This window comes from Ctenopharyngodon idella, chromosome 6 (assembly GCF_019924925.1).
Source record: "Ctenopharyngodon idella isolate HZGC_01 chromosome 6, HZGC01, whole genome shotgun sequence".
Classification (NCBI taxonomy): Eukaryota; Metazoa; Chordata; class Actinopteri; order Cypriniformes; family Xenocyprididae; genus Ctenopharyngodon; species Ctenopharyngodon idella.
The window spans coordinates 341920-363306 of NC_067225.1; the positions used below are offsets into that span (position 1 = coordinate 341920).

The 21387-nt window shown below is 39.9% G+C and overlaps 1 protein-coding gene across 4 annotated transcripts in view; it reads left to right on the forward strand.

Annotated features, from left to right (window-relative positions):
- LOC127513802 (centrosomal protein of 95 kDa-like) overlaps positions 1–21387 on the forward strand; it is a 221996-nt gene that overhangs the window by 192246 nt on the left and 8363 nt on the right. For all 4 annotated transcript variants that reach the window (XM_051895858.1, XM_051895859.1, XM_051895861.1 and 1 more), the window contains one exon: positions 7071–7142. In XM_051895858.1, coding sequence (XP_051751818.1) covers positions 7071–7142 — 72 coding nt within the window. The remainder of the gene's footprint in view (positions 1–7070; positions 7143–21387) is intronic.

Here is a 21387-nt window from a genome sequence, read left to right on the forward strand (position 1 = left end):
AATAAAAGGGTATGATTAATTGCAAGCAATGTGTATTAGAGAAAAACATTTCTTTCATAATGAGATTTGGGGCAGGCGGATTAATGGGTGAACGAAACACAGGTTTTAATTTGGATACATGAAACACCGGATGAATTCTCCTGTATACCGGAGGAAGTTTGAGGTGGACTGCCACGGGACTAATGATTTTAGTGACAGTGAATGGGCCAATAAATTTGGGAGTAAGCTTATTACAAACGGTGCGGAGAGGAATGTTCTGAGTAGAAAGCCACACTTTTTGACCAACGACGTATTCGGGAGGCTTAAACCGGTGGCGATGAGCCTAAGCCTTAGTGCGCTCTCGCACCCGGAGGAGAGCCAATCTGGCCTTCCTCCAGGTGTGATGACACCTCTGGACAAAAACGTGAGCGGAGGGGACCGCGACCTCGGATTCCAGGTCCTTCGAGAACCGGTCCACCATGGTTAAAACTACCGTGTTGCCCTGGGAGGGTGGGAGGGCTGTGACGAAATCTAGCGCAATATGGGACCTGGGTCTCGAAGGGACAGACAGTGGCTGAAGGAGGCCCGCCGGGGGTCGATTGGAAGTCTTACCAACAGCGCAAACTGAACAGGCCAGAACAAAACTATGGACGTCACGAGCCATAGATTGCCACCAGAATCGTTGCTTAACCAGAAAAATAGTACGATTCACTCCTGGATGACAAGCAATCTTGGAACAGTTACCCCAGCGGATGATGTCAGACTGCACCCCTTCAGGCACAAATAAACGACTCAGTGGGCAATCGGACGAAGGCGTTACCCCTTGTAAGGCATTGCGAACCTTCGATTCGATCTCTCAAGTGACCGCAGAAATTACAAGACAAGGCATCGGGCTTAATGTTTTTGGAGCCCGGACGGTACGAGATGGAAAAATCAAAGCGACCCAAAAAAAGAGCCCACCGAGCCTGCCTAGAGTTCAAACGTTTGGCGGATTTAATGTACTCTAAGTTCTTGTGATCGGTCCAGACAATGAAAGGCACCCCCGAGCCCTCCAACCAATGATGCCATTCCTCCAACGCCAGCTTGAAGGCCAACAGCTCTCTGTTACCAATATCGTAGTTACGTTCTGCGGGTGACAAAAGATGGGAGTAAAACGCGCAAGGGTGCATCTTGCCGTCTGTGAGGGAACACTGGGAAAGCACCGCCCCAGCCCCCACCTCCGACGCTTCGACCTCCACCACAAACTGACATGAAGGATCAGGTTTCACAAGAATAGGAGCCAAAACAAAGCGACTTCTCAGGTTGGAAAATGCAACTTCAGCTGCACTAGACTACCTGATCAGCAATAATGAGTTGCCCAGCAATGCAGGTGATCACACACACACAAACACACACACACACACACACAAAAAGACAAGGAAGAATCCACAGACCTACGAACCGTGACATTTTCATGACATATAATTCGTAAAAAGACTTTGATTCCCGAACTGGTTCTTAGTCTCTGCTATCTATCACTGTTACCGGAAAAAATTTTACCCAACGGGGGCCATTCCAGAAGCCAAAAACCCGGAAGTGACATCAAAGTACAGCGAGAGCGATTTTAAAAGCAGTTGTATGCTCTCAAGTCTCTGTCTCGGTGCTGATGTCATACGCCGATCGGTCTGTGCAGTGCCAATGCATCTCGAACAAGCCTAATCTCTGATATCTCTGATAGTCAAACTGAAGGATAAGCTTTATTTGTAGGGCAACCTTATGATTTGAAATGATTTGAATTGAATTGAATTGTCTTTTTGAATGGAAGTTCCCCAAGCCGGAAGTGCCACCCATAATTTAAAACACAGTAGGCTCGTCAGGAATAAGGTGGGTAAGCACATATTTCCCTAGAATGCAGTTAGAATGCCCTCAAAATTAAAGATATCATGGCAAAAATTCCCCTGTTAGAATTTTTCTTATATTTATATCATATGATATAGTTAAAGACCCCCTGTGGTGAAAATCAAGTTTTTAATGTTGTTTATATGTCTAAGTGGTGTTTTTAATATGCTTTAAGGCAAACCATGCAAATTCATAAGTCAACACTATTGCTGAGTATTTTCTGTTTAAAACTGCAGGGAAAAAAAGACAGTTTGAAAACGCTGGTGTTTGTGACGTCACAAACTACCTTGTAACCAATCAAGACAACGTGCCAGCAGGCTTCAGCATATCATTAACTATGACCACTCTGAAGCAGGAGAGTCTCGAGAGAAGCCAGGTTATCCCAGTATATTTTCTGTTGATATGAAAAAATATTATGATTGTAGTGATTTTACTTTCGCCCATCCAAGGACGCAAAGTAAAATAGGGATTGGTACTCACGTCACTGCTGACATTGTGATTTTTGGATCACACGTCTCTTAAGGTGTGGTTACGAGTACATCAGATGACCACTTACCCCCCTTTTCTTAGTTCAGGGCACCAGTCAAGGCCTTTTACCTTGGCAGTATGAGAACACTCTCAACAGGGGCTTTTCATTCATTTAGAATTAATGTAAAGTGGTCAGCTGATTTATTTGAAAGATTGGTGAGATTGCTAATTTGTAGAGCCTCTTCTGTATTATCAGCACAAGGAAGACACAAGTGTAATAAAATAAATTTTATTAACAAAAAGATAAACAAGAATAACTAACACAACTACTAAATGAATACCATGAATGATAAAGGAATACCATGAATGATAAAGGAATAAAGTGCATAAGATACATAGAATACAAGTGATTAAGTTGAGTGTGGCTATGGAAGAGTTACGTTATCTTATGGAAAGATAAACTGTTTCTCTGAAAATAATAAGGTGGAGAACCTTATTATGCACTAAACAAATAAACGAAAGATTATTTGTTATTAACTAACATCAGCTATATTACATCTAATGGGAATTAAGAAATTATATACTGATAATATACAACAATGCCAAGGTCTCTGGAAAGAGGTTTGGTTAAGTGATATTTACGTTTCCCGTTGTTGAGTCCAATGACGGTGACGTCTTCCACTGGTTGTGCTGGGTGACAATGCAGTGGGGAGAGGAGACAGAATCTGTTTCAACAGTCTTGAACATGAAGCTCTGTGGGATGCTGATCTCCTGGAGCACCAAAGGGTCCTAAAATCTGGAACAAGCAGATGAGGCCCTGGCTTAGGTGCAGAAGGTCCTTAACAATCTGGAACACGCAGACGAAGGTACCTTGGAAGCAAGGTTTGCTCTCCTGAGCTTAACCTTGTTGCAAATGTCGTTACTGTCTCACTGGACGGAAACTCTGAACGTAGTGTTTGTTAATGTCTCTTTCCTTACAGGCTGGAGGCTCAGAACGTGGTCATCCCTGTTGCTGCCTCACAAGCTGTAGACTCAGATTGTGGGACCTGTTGTTGTCTCTCTCTGGATGGACCAGAACGGGTGTTGTATCTGTTAGTGTGTCAGCTTCGCAAGCCGGGACTCAGAACGGCATATCGGTTAATGTCTATCCCCGTACAGGACAGACTCGGAACAGTATATCTGTTGTGTGTCACCCGATGGGAGACTCAGAACGATATATCTGTTAATGTCTCATTCCTTACAGAGTTGAGACCCAGAACCGTGTATTTGTCATGTCTCATCCGATGGGAGACTCAGAACGATACATCTGTTAAGGTGATGATACACAGGGCAACTTTTTGAGCAATGTTGCCGGGCAATTTTGCCAAGCGATGTTGTTGTGGGCACTTTCCTGTTATGAATGGGCAACAATCTCTAGATATCCAGATAGAAATTTGTTGCCCATTCTTAATGGGAAAGTGCCCAAGCAACATCTTTTGGCAACGTTGCCCAGCAACATTGCTCAAAAAGTTGCCGTGTATCATCACCTTTAATGTCTCACTCCTTACAGAGTTGAGACCCAGAACAAGAAGTGTCTGTTGAAAGGGTACCTTTATCCCTTTCCGATGAGGAGGAGATTGCAATTTGGCGCTTCTCCATTTGAGTGCTGTGATTGGCTGCTGGCATCAGAGGGGACACACACAGTGTGGCCCACCCTTCTTTCCCCTGTGGAACTCATTTGCATAAAGCACAAAGTTGGAAGTCTTTACAGTGTCTTTAAAGTTTACCAGTGCATTTCTCACTTTCCAAACCACCACCAGAATACCTTTGGCAATATTCTAAACAAATAGAGACTAAACATGATGGAAAAAGATTGAACTGTCATGCATTCATTCAATTGTACATTAACAGCTGAATTTGTGTCAGATGTTGCACTACAAATAGCTGTCACTGAGAATACTTATTTCTGTGAATAAGTATGAAATGGATGTGTGTAGTTTGCATCAGTTCTAAGGTTTTCAAACATAGTTTTGAATGGATTTGGATGGATCACTGTGATATCTCTTTGTTTCACCCACTGCTGCTGAGGTCCTGAGGAATTTTTATGGCAGTCTCTGGCCAAACTTAGGAAGTAGTCTCTAGATGGGTAAAGGGCAGAAAACTGCATGTGGACCAATGAGAAGTCCTGTCCTTCCCAGGCTTGGTACAAGAGGTCTTTTTCTTGCCCTCTAGGAGGTGTCTGGATGTTGTCCTTACATCTTTATCTGATGGCGTTGGACAGTTTGTTTGTGTTAGTCCACCAAGATCCAATCAAAATGTAGCAAACCTTTGTCCACTGCTATGGACAGAGAGGGGCCCGGCCATAAACTGGGCCCTGGAATGTGCTGTTCACTACATGATGTTAGGATGAACTATACCTTTCTCCACTGACGTTCTGAGTTGTTCAAAGCGTGTAAGGGTACTTATTGTTAGAAGGCAGCTGTCTGACTCTAACATGAAGAACGGGAACATGGTTTGTGTAACATTAGCAACACATTATTAGCTGTTTGACAACATAGTCAAGCAAAAGGCTAATCGTATTAATTACCATTATGTGTCCGACAGAACTGTCGCAAGGGCTGTGCCAAGTGTGCGAGCGCAGCTGACTTGAAGTAAAGCCAATAAAGTTCATGTTTTTGTCCTTCTAAATATTTTAATACTATAAAACATAGCTAAAACAATATTGCTCTGAGCGTGTGCATGTGACCGTGATTCATGTGCATATGTCAGGCAGCATGGCATCTGAGAGAGCTATTCATTCCATTTTAAATTCTGATTTTGGCTGCCTCTGGAATGGGTCAAACAGATAGATATTACCTGATAAGTTCAAGTAAATACGCTAGAAAGCCACACTCATTCAAGGATGCGCATTTATTGCATGTACGGAGAAGGCACCGACGCCTGCAGGATTTCATCTGATGGTATGCACAAACGTTTTTTTATTTAACACTATAAAATTAAATAAGCATATATAGCCTAACTATTACGCACCTTTCGGACCATCACTGAGAGCAACGGTATACCACAGAATGAGTGTAGCTCTATCTCTAGACGTTTTAAACGGTTTTAAATCCAAAAACTACAAAAAGCAACGAATTTGTCAGACGACTGAAAAACAGCGCTGCTTGTTCTCTCGATACTGTGTCTGTTTTACTGAGAAATCGCTTCAGGTGATTCAGTGAGAGAGCAGTCCAAAACGAACACGAGTGGATTCAGACCGTTTTGCAAAGGCGTTTTACCAATTCATAATTTAGAACACAATTTAAGCGTCAAAAAATATGTGAGCAGTTCAGTTACACAGCTGTTAAACTGAATATATGAACCGACAATGGTTCAAAGTTTTTGCTTAGTTGGGGACACTTGACATTTGATATTCAACAGTGCTTTGATCTGCCTGCATTGACACCATTTTCTTTAAGAGCTGCTGTGCAGCCAAAATTATATACCAGTTATCACTGTAAAGCTGCTTTGACACAATCTGCATCGTAAAAAGCACTATATAAATAAAGGTGACTTGACTTGACTTGAACCGAAGCAAGCTTTTTTCTTAAATATCCACAACACAAACAACAAATTGCTCGTCGCTACAGCAACAGTAGACTCTCTGACCTGGCGTGAGTGAGTGGAGATGGGGCTAATTTGCATATTCATTGATCCATGTATATTAAACGAGGCAAGGGTGTAGAGTTACGTTCAAGCTATTTTAAGGCATGAAGTGAAGAAAAAATTTTCACTGGAAAAAATGTTTAAATATGTAATTTTGGTGATTAAAGATGAGTTTTAAGGGATAAAATAATTGACTACAGTGGGACTTTAAACAGTATCACACGAGTGCTGTTTTTGTCCCAAACAGCACGAGTGCAAATGTGATATTGATTTTATACAGCAGTTAAATCAAAAGTTAATGTTGTGTTATATTTTTTTTGCTAATTTTGCCAATGAAAATATTACCTATGAAGCCAGAGCAGAGCGGTCTCCAAGCAACACAAAGCAGTGTTTAGTTTCTGAATGAATCCGTGTTTTGAGCGAATCAATTGAGTGAACCAATGATTCAATGGCCCATAGAGAGCCATTACTTCATTCCTGAATGAATCAGCCATTTTAACGAATCAAGAATGAATTAATCCTTATATATATAATGATTTACTCATTTAGAAATTTACCACCACCTACTGGTAGTTTGTTTCTTATTTAGAGTATCATTTCATAAAAAATAAATAAATAAATAAAAAAACACATTTTCAAATCTGACTTTCCTTCTTTTGTGGAACATAAAAGAAGATATTTTGAAGAATGTTGTTCTGGTCTCTAAATAAGTGGTGGACAGTAACGAAGTATCTGTATCTGTACTTTACTCGCGTATTTTTATTTTGAGCAACTTTTACTTTTACTTCACTACATTCCAAAGCATAAGGTCATACTTTTTACTCCACTACATTTCATAAAACATATCGTTACTCCTTATTTTAAAATGAAGAAATCGTCACATGATCAGAGACGCAAAAACGGTGTCCGATTCGTGCACAAACTGATTCTTTTCAGAAATAAATTATTATTTTTTGAAATATTAATACATATTTTCAGCTAATGTGTTGTGACTTCTTATCAGGTATATACAATTACAACACTGTTATTTCATTTTCACATATTTAGTGCTTTGATTCAAATTATGTTGTCCCTATACAGTAATTTGTGTAATGTATTAAGTACTTTTTGTCCTTTTGCAGTTTTCTTTATTGGCTGAAACCTTAGCCCATGAAAGGCAAGACATACAAATCCGTACGAAAGCACAGGAAAAGGTGAGTGTGTGCTGACTTCATGAACCAAGAACTGGAAATGAATATTTCACCTGTTTGTGTATTATTTGTTTCAGTCCAATATTGCCTAGGAGTCTTCAACTTTTCATTACAACTGTAGAGAATGCCACATGATATTGTAGAACAAGATCTTATAATATATAAGATAATATATTTGACAGTACCTGTCAAAAGTTTGGAAACATTAAATTTAGTAACACTTTATTTTAAGGGTCCAGAATAATGCATTAGTTAAGCATTACTTAATGATTAACTTGTTCACAATTAAGCATTAGTTAAGAATGAACACACTAGTAATGAATGATTGACTTTATATTTTAAGGGTCCTGAATTATGCATTAGTTAAGCATAAATAAACTATTAATTAATTAATTACTTGTTCGCAATTTTGCAGTAGTTAAGCATGGACACAATAGTAATTAATGATTAACTTAACGTATAGTAGGGCATATTAGCCACATTTGAAAGATACACATTTATGCTATAAATAAACAAAAATAACCTAGTAATTAATGATTAACTGAATGTACAGTAAATGCCTTTTAGTCATTATCTACAACTTAATAAGCCATATATTATTTTTGTGTAGTGATGTAATTATATTTCTGTGCCATTCTATTAAGTTAACTGAACAATAAGCTAGTAATTGTTTAATTACTGATGGTTTTCAGTTATAAATTGCTAAAATAGTATAATAAAGGCAATTTGACCCCCTATTCTAAAGTGAAAGTTATATCCACATTAATTATGGCACTTATTGAGTGATATTCAAGTTTATTGACCACAATAAGCCAATAATTAAGGCTAAACTGCCATTAATACAGTACTAACAAAGGCAATTTGACCCCCTGTTCTAAAGTGGAAGTTATATCCACATTAATTATGGCACTTATTGAGTGATATTCGAGTTTATTGACCAGAATAAGCCAATAATTATGGCTAAACTGCCACTAATACAGTACTAATAAAGGCAATTTGACCTCTTATTCTAGAGATAGGTTCTTATTTACACTATTGGTTTGTTTAGTTATTCTGCAACGTGATCTCACGAGGATGTGTATTTTTACGGAAAGTGTGGTTCTACAACACTGAAACGTACAATATTGACAGCACTAAAAATGATTAAATGTAAAAACATTTTGCTCTGTTCGTGACTTACACTGCAAACTCGTTTCAAAGAATTACGTTAAACAAAAACTACACTTTAAAACCTTAAAATGAATAACATTTCTGTAATCATTTAACCATTATTTATCACGTAATACTTATTTTGTTCGCCGTGGGACACAAAAGTCGTTTTCTCAGACACAGGACTAGAAAATACAACAAAACGCATCATAAATTCACAGAATACATAAATTTAATCCGCTGTAAACCACATCTTTAGAATCCATACGACTGCGAGGAACAGATCCAAATTAGTTTCTTTATCCAGCAATCTTTATCTCCATCCTCAACAGCGACCGTAAACAAATCTCACGATCGTTATGATATGAATTCAAAAACTGCCACCTCAAAAAGCTTGACACGACACGTTTTACGGCAGTGATATCAACGCTCATTGGCTCTCGCCCATAGACATTATAATAAACACGCTCTCGCCTGCTTCATCGCATATTGCGACATGCCGTGCCGTGAAGTAAAGAAGTGGAAAACCATTTTCGTGGATTAGTAACTTAAATTCTGCTCTGTACCTGATACAAAACTATTATATATCACCAGAGAGGACTGTGACTGAAATACATCGTCATTCGGATTACTATTGGTAGTGCTTTTGACATTTTCTTAATAAAGAAATTATTGTGATTAAGTTACACTTTTCTGTCTCTGTTTTTTTATAACTACATATTTTTAAGAAATGGTTATGGGTAGGTTTAGAGGTTTGAGTGGATTTAGTGGCTTAAAATATCCTTTTAATGCTATTGTGTTACTAAAATTGTCATTTCTCTAAATATTTCTGTCCATAACGTATTCTCTATAAAATGTTTAGGTTTAGGGATAAAACATTTATCTATAAAATGTTAAAAGCGAAATTATACAGATATCTTTATGATATAAAAGATTAGTAAATTTTACTTTTTTTTTTTTTTTTTGCTGTAAAAAAATTAATTTATGTTTACGTTTAAATGTTGCCTAAAATGTATCTTTCACCATTTATCCAAACGTACAAAAACAGTATGTTTTGTGTCTGTAAAAGTTATGTATTAATACTTATATAACAATGAGACCATTCAATAAGTGCCTTAATTGAGGATATAACGTCTCAGGTTACGTATGTAACCATGGTTCCCTGAGAACAGGGAACGAGACACTGCGTTTGAATACACTATGGGGAACGTCATCACGTGAACCGGTGTCTGAAAGCAATATCAAATCTCACCAATCCTATTGGCCGGCGACAGCCTATGACAGCATAATAGACGCGACCCGGAAGTATAAAGGAGCACCTAGAGAAGCCAATTTCAACTGAAATGCCAGAACCACTCCCCCTACGGGTCACACATATGCTGTCAGTGATAGATGTAGAACTATGCCCTATGGCCAACAGCCCAAGCCTCAAAGAGGCCTTCCACAGAAGGCCTACCAAGGCCGCTCAAAGGCTTCTGGCACCAAACTTCTTTTCAGAGAAAAGAGGGTACCTCTAAGGGAATGTAGCCAGGGGGCCCGAAGGAACCCTAGCCAGTCACTTGTCAGGGGAATGTACTCGACCCTGATTGCCACCAGGGAGGCCGACCTGGTCTCACGGAAACCTAATCTTGGCCAACGACCTGTCTGGACACAGAGTCTCAATTCACATTCTTCAGAGAAGATATCCAGTAAGAGTGACTGCAAAGAGGCAGTAACCAACTCAGACCAGAGCGTAGAGACGGGCATGTTGGAGAGCAGGACTCAGCTTAGCGCTTTTTACCCTTAACAATGAGGGGAGTAACACTCTGCTCAATCCTGGGATCTACTCAGCGCCTGATTATTTGCACTAAGAAGGCTGTGCACTCTAGAGGGACCCATACAAGGGGAGTACAACCAGCCTAGGAGCTGATCTTAAATAGGGAGGCCTCAGGGAGGCCTTCAATCACTGACCAGACTTAGGGAGCTAAGTAATATGCAGACTGCCCTTCAAGCGAAGGGAGAACTGGGCTCGACCTAACAGGTAAACCATACTGTAGGCACAAACTCATGGAGGCCCAAGAGGGGGCCTGCAAAATGACGTAGTTCTACATAGTGTAGAAATAAATCACAGCAGCCTTGCAAAAGGCCAAACATGTGAAACTACATGCTTAATCTGCTTAAAAGATACCCAGATATGAGGGGATAGCTTACAGGGTGGCCTGTGAAGGCCACACACTTAAGACAGCTTAATTGCTGGTAAAGCAAGCACCCACAAACATGGGAACTCGTCCAGATTGAAACGAGTTAAATTAGCAGAAAAAGACTGTAGAGTGCCCACATAACAGTCTACCTCAACACAATCCGACAAGCAGTAAAACACCTTTTACTCTTTAAGCAAGAGGAGTACAGACTTACACCATCATGTTCTGAAGGAGGCCCAAAAGAGGGCCTACGACTCCAGACAGACATGTGGCGTCAGCTCGTGGCAGTATCTAAGCTCTAAGAGAGCCAAATATGATAACCAAACACTCCAGTGAGGTTAACTACTCAATCTGAGCTAAATCCAAATTCAACACATTCCAACAGGCAATGTACTCAGTAAAACACATTTTACTCTCTAAGCAAGAGGAGTACAAACTACCCACTCTGCTTTGAAAGAGGCCTGAACAGGGCCTACTATAGCAGAAAGACAAAGGCATCAGCCGGTGGCAGTGTTCCTAAGCTTCCAAATCTGAGAACCAAACTATCCAGTGAGGTTAACTCGACCTGAGCTAAGTTCTGCCAGGCAATGTACTCAGTAAAAACACTTTTTACTCTTTAAAGCAATAGGAGTACAGACCTATGCCATCATGTTCTTGAAGGAGGCCCAAACAAGGCCTGCGATTTCAGAAAGACACGTGGCGTCAGCTCTTGGCAGTGTCTAAGTTCTAAGGGAGCAAAATGAGAACCAGACTATCAAGTGAGGTTGATAGTCTATTTAACTCAACCTGAGCTTAAATTTGTCCCACACATTCCAACAGGCAATGTACTCAGAAAACCACTTAACTCTTAATACAAGTGGAGTACAAAGTACTCAACGTGCTCTGAAGGAGGCCCAAGCATGGCCTACTACTCCAGAAAACACAGGCGTCAGCCAGTGGCAGTGTCTAAGCTACAAGGGAGCGTAATCTGAGAACCAAAAAATCAAGTGAGGTACCTAACTCAACCTGAGCTTAAATCTACACATTCCAACAGGCAATGTACTCAGTAAGAACCAATTTTTACACTTACAGCAAGAGGAGTACAAATGAAAACGCTGCCATGCTCTGAAGGAGGCCAGCACCGGCCTACTACTTCAAAGATCACGGGCATAAACCTGTGGCAGTGCTAGTTTTAAGTGAGCAAAACTCTAATTAAACATCTACCAACAAACTTGTGAAACAACAAGGTATTGTATACTGAAGGAGGCCCAAGACAAAGCCTTCTACTCCAACAACACAATCAAACTTGTGGCAGTGTTAAACCTATGCATTCCAACAGGCCATATACTCAGAAAAAACAATTTTCACCTTTATAGCAAGTGGAGTACAAACTTAGTCACCATGCTCTGAAGGAGGCTAGAACAAAGCCTACTACTACAGAAACAAGTGCTAACCTGTGGCAGCAATAGAGTTATTGGGCTCACATAGTGTAGGGCAAAATCTAGAACTAAAGCATTAACAACCCTGAGAAACAGGGGAATGCTCTACCTTTCAATCATACTGCCCTGAAACTTCAAGGGCGGACGCTTTTCACCAAGACAGAAAATATCTGTACTGAACCCTAGGGAACAGGAGCTTAATGAAAGCTAACACTGTTTCACCCAGCTTGAATGTTAATTCAAGGGGTTCAGGGGAAAAGACTAATTTACAAAGAATGAAAGTTCTAGAAAAGTGGGGCCTAGCATCACTAGCATTCTCTTATTCACAGAGTGATAAGGGGCCTGCCACCTGGGACAACGGCACCAGGAAAACTAGCAATAGCCTGCTACCTAGCTGCTATAATCTAGCACCTACACCAAAGGGGTAACGGGCCTTGGCCTGACAACTCTGATAAGAGGAGGCCAGAACTAGGAAACTACACTCTCTTCTGACAGGGGTAGTAATACATAGTGTGAAATGCTTCAGTATATCACCTAAACCCTAGTTCTAGACTAGGCCAGCTATAGCTGTGGGCCTATAAGGCCACACATAAGCATAGATCTGCCTGGGCTTAAATTCAACCTCTGAAACTCAATATAGAGGAGGCAACTCCGAAAACTCTAAAAACAAGAGCTCAGAGGAGCAACGCTCAACCCAAGCCAAACAATGTCAGGTGGCCGACTCTTAACATAGATCTATCTGAAGTAAAAGAGTGACAATCTCTAATACAAACTCTAGCTATAACCAGAGGAGAAAGCTACTCTACCATATGGTGGCTGTAAAGGTGGCCATATAAACAACACAAAAATAACCAACCTAATGGGAACTTCAGGGCCCTAAATCCCCTTACTTTTTACTTTACACACCCAGGAAAAAGCTATACAGGAAGACTAAGGTCAACATATTTTAATACCAGCTTACTCCCTGCGGCTCGAAGAATGAAGACTTACCATCATAGAAGGATGGAATCTATGGTTCTTTCAAGCCTGAAAGAGCCCCTTCACTATCAAGCCACAAGGCGAGCCATCAGAAAAATATTCATCATGGGCCCGGCCCTCAGCCTGAATGTAAGAAGCACCTGGGTAAAATCAACCATTACTCAGGAGGTGGAAGAAGAGAGGAGAGGGTAGATGTAGCTACCCTCATGGAGAGGAAATCAATCACTGACCCTGCTGGCATCTGTGATTGATCACCTCCCTCAGATCCTGCTTCTTCTTCCTGGAGTCCCGCCTTCTCTGGGACCTGCTCCGAGGAGGAGGAGGTGCCCGAGAGGCCGCACTGGACTTCTGGGCCTGTCTCCGATTCTCGAATCGGGACGGACCAGGACCTCCTGTCTGTCTGGGCCCAGTATCAGATCTGAGCGGTGTGCAGATTTTAAACGCTGCCGAGCATGCCTTCACCTCTCTGAACTTTCCCACCACCGCCTGGCCGAAGGTATCAAAAAGTTCAGAGGGTGAAACTGGTGCATCGAGGAGAAAGCCCTTCTCTTTCCCCCCGATGTCAGCCATGTTCAGCCACAGATGGCTCTCCGTGGCCACCATTGCTGCCATCGATCTTCCAAACGAGGCAGCAGTCTATTTAGTGGCCCGGAGAGCTAGATCTGTGGCTCTTCTACCGCCTCAGGGGACAGACCTTGCCCCTGATCCAGATCCTTCAGCAGGTCAGCCTGGTAAGCTTGTAACACTGCCATAGTGTGTAAAGCAGCACCAGCCTGACCAGCTGCTGCGTATGCCCTGCCATTCAAACGAGAAGTCATCTTAAGGGGCTTGGAAGGCAGGACTGGAGCTTTCAGCGTCGGGGCCCGCCCTGTGACGAGATAGTTCGCAAACGTCTTGTCAATAGGGGGCATCGATACATACCCATGCTGGCTCAATCCCTCAACATCAGCGAAATTAGCCCGCTGATGGCGGTGAATACGAGCCGAGTATGGATTCTTCCATGCCTTCTCGATCTCAACATGTAGATCAGGAAGGAATGGAAGGCTCGCGGGGGCTGTTGGAGAGCCCCATGATTTCAGCTGCCGCTCTGCCTCAGCACGAGCGGGACCAGAACCACCAGCCACAGATGTCGGCCCTTCTTCCCTTGAGAAGATGGCCAGGAGCGAGCAGAGCGTCTTCATAGAGAGACGCTCACAATTTACACAGACAGCACCCTCAAGCACTGTCCGTGCATGCTCCTCTCCCAGACAGATAACGCACAGATTGTGTGTGTCATCAGGTGTCAGAAACCTGGGACACAGATCCACACACTTCGTGAAGCGTTTGTTAGACATGGTTTAAATATTCTTACCAGATTCGAAGAATCGCGATCAGACAGAACAGTCCCTGAAGACGAAAATATACTGACTGCTTCTCTAGGCACTCCTTTATACTTCTGGGTCACGTCTATTATGACGTCACAGGCTGTCGCCAGCCAATAGGATTGGTGAGATTTGATACTGCTTTCAGACACCGGTTCACGTGATGACATTCCTCCATAGCGTATTCAAACGCAGTGTTGAGTTCCCTTTCGAAAGGGAACTATTACTTTACACTAGGGGTAAAATTGTCTTAGTACTGTATTAATGGCCGTTTAGCCTTAATTATTGGCTTATTCTTGTCAATAATCTTGAATATCACTCAATAATGCCATAATTACTGAGGATTTAGCTTTCATTTTAGAATAGGGGGTCAAATTGCCTTTATTAGTACTGTATTAATAGCAGTTTGGCCTTAATTATTGGCTTATTGTGATCAATAAACTTGAATATCTCCCAATAAGTGTCATAATTAATGTGGATATACCTTTCACTTTGGGGGTCAAATTGCCTTTATACTATTTTAGCAATTTATAACTGCAAAACCATCAGTAATTAAACATAATTACTAGCTTATTGTTTAGTTAACTTAATAGAATGGCGCAGAAATATAATTACATCACTACACAAAAAATAATATATGGCTTATTAAGTTGTAGATAATGACTAAAAGGCGTTTACTGTACATTCAGTTAATCATTAATTACTAGGTTATTTTTGTTTATTTATAGCATAAATGTGTATCTTTCAAATGTTCAATAATTTGGAAATAATGACCAATATGCCCTACTATATGTTAAGTTAATCATTAATTACTATTGTGTCCATGCTTAACTAATGCATAATTGTGAACAAGTAAATCATTAATTACTAATTTATTTATGCTTAACTAATGCATAATTCAGGACCCTTAAAATGTAAAGTTAATTATTAATTTCTAGTGTGTTCATTCTTAACTAATGCTTAATTGTGAACAGGTTAATCATTAATTAATGTTTAATAATGCATTATACTGGACCCTTAAAATAAAGTGGTAACACTTTACAATAAGGTTCATTATTTAAACATTAGTTAATGTATTAACTAACATGAACTAACCATGAGCAATACATTTGTTACTGTATTTACTAATCTTCGTTAACTTTTAGTTAATGAAAATATAGTTATTCATTGTTTGTTCATGTTAGTTCACAGTGCATTAACTAATGTTAACAAGATTTTAATAATGTATTAGTAAATGTTGAAATTAACATTAACAAAGATTAATAAATGCTGTAGAAGTGCAGTTCATTATTAGTTCATGTTAACTATTGTAGTTAACAAATGTTAACTAATGAACCTTATTATAAAGTGTTACCAATAAAGTGTTACCTTAAATTTTTTAATGTTTTTGAAAGAAGTTTCTTATGCTCACCAAGGCTGCATTTATTTAAAGGTGCAATATGTAAAATTTTCTGTTCGCCAGAGGTCGCTAAAGGCCTATTCAAAACAAAGGCGTAGCTTGATGACGCCAAGTTTGAGCACGGAATCTTGGGAAATGTGGTCTTCACCAGACCGGTGTTAAAATGGAGAAAAAAACCTTGGGAGAAACCAGGCTCAGTCGGGGGGCCATTTCTCCTCTGGCCAACAGCGAACAGTGCTTTATTATGATTCAGGCAGCTATCATAAGTCCGATGGGATCGCAGATAAGAATCGGGATAGGACTTGGGAAGAAATCATGTTCATGGATGCGATTAATAATGTTACTATAGTATGAAGCAGAGCAGGACCGAGTGTTGTGGGAGCTAAACGAGGCCGCTGGAGCGATTGTTAACACTCAGAGGTCGGCTGGTCGTGCCAGCGATACCACCTTGCTTTTTCTTATCAGTATGAAAGAGACTCAAAATACTCCATCAATTTTGCACATACAATTAAGAGTTATACACCATTTTAATCTGTGAAATATCTTCTTTTATTTGTGTACACTCAGAGTATGTACACTCACAATGTTGTGCTTTTTGCAAAATAAAGAAAACTAACATGATGTGTGATCTTTCGTCTCCCTCTGAACGAAGTCCAATCTGATAGTTCTCAGAAAATGAACTGTAGCTTAGTGAATACTAATCACAAAAAAATTAGACTTATGTCTAAAGAAACGTTGAAATGTCAGGTTTTAAATCATGTAAGTCAAATTGAAAACAAAAATTCTCTGTTTATGTAATCTGAATGAAAAGAGAGACATGTCAGACGTCTGTGAGTCAGCTCATTATCCACTAATGTGGCCACGCCCACGGAGCGAGCGCTATTCAGACGCAAATTCTGAGGCGATACATGTATACATCATCACAATCGTGTACTTATTATCTTCAAAAGTGTTTATCTGCATGTTATAGCCATGGTTAGCGATCTCTGGAAGCCTCTGTTAGTTCCTGGAATGTCACATGGTATGCCTGTTCTTCACTGAGTCATTTGTGGACTAAATGTGTACAGAGCGCCCTCCGACTGCAAGTATGAATTGAAAACACAGTATCCAGCGCTCATAGTGATGACAATAAATATTGAATAAATATTACTCCTCTGTATAGAAAATTGACATAAACATATGAGAATCCATCAATATTTCTCCAAATGTGCATGCTTTTAAGCTAAAAGCCCTAATGGATGTTGTTTTGTCAAAGGTAACGACTCCGTTTTTCATATTCATAACTCCTGACGCATAGGCTATTAACAAATTACAGTCACTTATAAGAGTAAAATAGAGGTCAAAATGTGAAGCTTGAGTCTTAGATCTTTTTTAATGATGCATAGTTTGTCAACTGCACATTAACAAAGTATATTAAAATAGAAAACCATTATTTGGTTAGAGAATTGAGACTTCTTTTAAAAACATTATAATAGTAGGCTAATGCGTCCAATCTTTTGACTGGTACTGTAATTTAAACTATAATAGGCCTATACAAAATTTTCTTCACATGTGCAATAATACGTGCATGCATGAGATCACAAAAATCATGTTTTCTGTCAAGAGTGGACATTATATTTACGTTAATACAGCTGATATGATCCTGTTATCAGAGGGTTTTTTCACATAGCCTTCCTGACTGAAAGGGCTCATTATGCGGGTCATTATGCAGGTCTTTGTCTTCTCAGGTGTGAATCACAGCATTATTCGTGAAGATTCACGCCTTCACGCATACTGTGTTTCTTGACAAAAAGTGTCTTACAAAATTTAAATCAATATATTGTTTTATATGACCGAGTAGGCAGGATAATTTTTACATCATTTTGAAGCAAAAACTCTAGTCTACAACCTCCAATACCCAGAAGTCTTGTGAACACATATATAATATTAGTTTCGTGGCCTTATTTCAGTGACTTAAGTTTTTTGTTTTCATTAACCGTGCATAAACGTTATTCCTTCAAAAATACAAACATGTACATACATGTTGCTCGGTAGCCAAGTTCGTGCTGAATACAGTGTAATGACACTTTTTCCATTACTATGTTTATGAACAACTGAAAAAAGACATCTCACCGTTGTGGTCAAGCCAGCCGCGGTTTGAAAATACATGGTCAAGCCAGCCACCAAAAAAAAAAAAAAAAAAAAAACTGTGAGCAACTATTACTTTGAATACGGTAATTTCAGGAACAGCAGAGAGAGAATGCTTTCAGAGCACTTGAGTTGCCCAGATGTATGTATGTTTGTTTGTTTGTTTGTTTGTTTCTTTCTTTATATCTGATATTTTTCTTTCTGAAATTTCTTTCTGATATTTATCTTTCTTTCTTTCTTTCTTTCTGATATTTTTCTTTCTTTCTTTTTCTTTCTGATATCTTTCTTTCTGATATTTCTCTTTCTTTCTATCTAATACATTTCTATCTATCTATCTATTTATCTATCTATCTATCTGTCTGTCTGTCTATCTTTTTTCTTTCTTTTTCAGTATGCATAACTTACATGAGTAGATTTTACTGCAGCATTTTGGAGATATATCACATTATTTGACTTCACAGATCTATAAAAACCTCATTTAAAATAAGTAGAAAAAACTAATGGTCAGTTTCTATAGGGGACATGCCATACAGTGTGCAGACTTCATGTCAAACCATTTTACTGCAACATTTTGGTGATGTATGTCATTATTCTTCTTTATACACCTATAAAAACCTAATTTCTAATAAGTAGAAAAAAATTAATGGTCAGTTTCTATAGGGGACGTCCCATACAGTATGCATACCTCATATTAGTGGATTTTACTGCAGCGTTGAGATCACATTATTTGACTTCAGAGGCCTATAAAGACCTCATTTCTAATAAGTAGAAAAAACTAAACGTCAGTTTCTATAGGTGACATCCCATACAGTATGCATACCTCATATCAATCCTTTTTACTGCAGCATTTTGGAGATATGTCACATTAATCAACTTCAGTATACAGACTTCATATCAATCCATTTTACTGCAAAAGTTTGGAGATGTATGTCATTATTCTTGTTTATACACCTATAAAAACCTTATTTCTAATAAGTAGAAAAAACTAATGGTCAGTTTCTATAGGGGACGTCCCATACAGTATGAATACCTCATATCAAACCATTTAACTGCAGCATTTTTAACAAGTTAAAGCTAGGCCAGTCACTCACTGTGAAACCATTTCAGAGACTGTTAGGTCTGATTGCAGCTGTGTCCGCTTACGACGGATGCATCTCTCAGCGGCTGGGGGGCGATCATGAGTGGTCGCTCGGCTCAGGGTCTGTGGAGGGGCCATCACCTTTCCTGGCACATAAACCAGTTGGAGATGATAGCTGTGTTCCTGGCACTCAAACACTTCCTCCCAGATCTGAATGGCCACCATGTGTTGGTCCGCACGGACAACACAGCGGTGGTCTCGTACATCAATCATCAAGGGGGTCTGCATTCGCGCCCTTTATGCAAATTGGCACACCAGATCCTCTTGTGGGCCCATGGGAAACTACTGTCAGTCAGAGCAGTGTACATCCCAGGGCACCTGAACCAGGGAGCAGACATCCTGTTGAGGTAGGGGCTGAGGCCCAGGGAGTGGAGACTTCACCCGAGGTGGTGGAGCTCCTGTGGGAGCGGTTTGGGAAAGCGGATGTGGATCTGTTTGCATCTCGAGAGACGACACACTGTCCATTGTTTTACTCCCTCACGTATCCGGCCCCTGTGGGGTTGGATGCAATGGTACAGACGTGGCCGAGGCTGCGCCTGTACGCTTTTCCCGATTGCTCTGCTCCCGGGAGTTCTGGAGAGAGTTCACCGGGACAGGGTCCGTCTACCGTTAGCCCCGTTTTGGGCGGGCCAAGTTTGGTTCTCGGACCTGATGTCTCTCCTCAACCGCTCTCCCTTCGAGATTCCGGTCAGGAGGGACCTTCTCTCACAGGCAGGGGGGGCTAATTTCTTTACCCCCATCCAGAGTTGTGGAAACTGTGGGCGTGGCCTCTGAGGGGGCCCAACTCATAGATTCAGGTCTCTCTATTGAGGTAGTAGAGACCATACTCCAGTACAGAGCTCCCTCCATGAGGAGGCTATATTCCCTGAAGTGGAATGTGTTCGCTTCATGGTGTAGAGGTCGTATGTTGGACCGGGTTGGTACAATTCTGGAGTTCCTTTAAGTTCTCATCAGGGTTATCTCCTTCCACCTTGAAGGTATATGTGGCGGCCATCTCAGCTTACCATACTCCTCTGGATGGTACGTCAGTGGGGAGACAACCATGGGTAACTCCTACTTATTAGAAAAGAGGACTTTATAGGCATCTGAAGTAGTAAAATGTGACATACGTATCTCAAACGCTGCAGTAAAATGGTTTCTTATGAGTTGTGCCTACAGTATGGGACGTCTCCTATAAAAACTGGCCATTAGTTTTTTCTACTTATTAGAAATGAGGTTTTTATAGGTGAATAAAGTAGAATAAAGATGCGTGTCTCCAAAACACTGCAGTAAAATGGTTTCATGTGTGTTGTGCATATAGTACGGGACATCCCTTATGAGAACTGGCCATTATTTTTTTCTACTTATTAGAAATGAGGACTTTATAGGCATCTGAAGTAGTAAAATGTGACATATCTCCAAAACGCTGCAGTAAAATGTTTTCATATGTGGTGTGTATATGGGACATCTCCTATATGAACTGGCCATTAGTTTTTTCTACTTATTAGAAATGTGGTCTTTATAGGCCTCTGAATTTAAATAATGTGACATATCTCAAAAACGCTGCAGTAAAATGCACTCATATGAGCTATGCATACTGTATGGGACATCCCCTATAGAAACTGACCTTTATTTTTTCCTACTCATTAGAAATGAGGTTTTTATAGGTGTATAAAGTAGAATAATGACATATATCTCAAAAATGTTACAGTAAAATGGGCTCATATGAGTTATACATACTGTATGGGACATCCCCTATAAAAACTAAACATTATTTTTTTCTACTTATTAGAAATGAGGTTTTTATAGGTGTATAAAATAGAATAATGACATATATCTCCAAAATTTTGCAGTAAAAAGGATTGATATGAGGTATGCATACAGTATGGGACATCACCTAAGAAACTGACCTTTAGTTCTTTCTACTTATTAGAAATGAAGTCTTTATAGGCCTCCAAAGTCAAATAATGTGATATATCTCAAAAATGCTGCAGTAAAATGGTTTGATATGAGGTATGCATACTGTGTGGGACGTCCCCTATAGAAACCGAGCTTTAGTTTTTTTCTACTTATTAGAAATGAGGACTTTATAGGCCTCCGAAGTCAAATAATGTGGTATATATTAAAAATGCTGCAGTAAAATGGTTTGATATGAGGTACGCAAAAATGTAAATGTAAAATGTGACATACGTATCTCAAACGCTGCAGTAAAATGGTTTCTTATGAGTTGTGCCTACAGTATGGCACGTCCCCTATAGAAACTGACCTTTAGTATTTTCTACTTATTAGAAATAAGGTCTTTATATGCCTGTGAAGTCAATTAATGTGACATATCTCCAAAATGCTGCAGTAAAATGTACTCATATGAGGTATGCATACTGTATGGGACGTCCCCTATAGAAACAAACCATTATTTTTTTTCTACTTATTTGAAATGAGGTGATTATAGGCCTTTGAAGTTGATTAATGTGGCATATCTCCAAAATGCTGCAGTAAAAAGGTTAGATATGAGGTATACA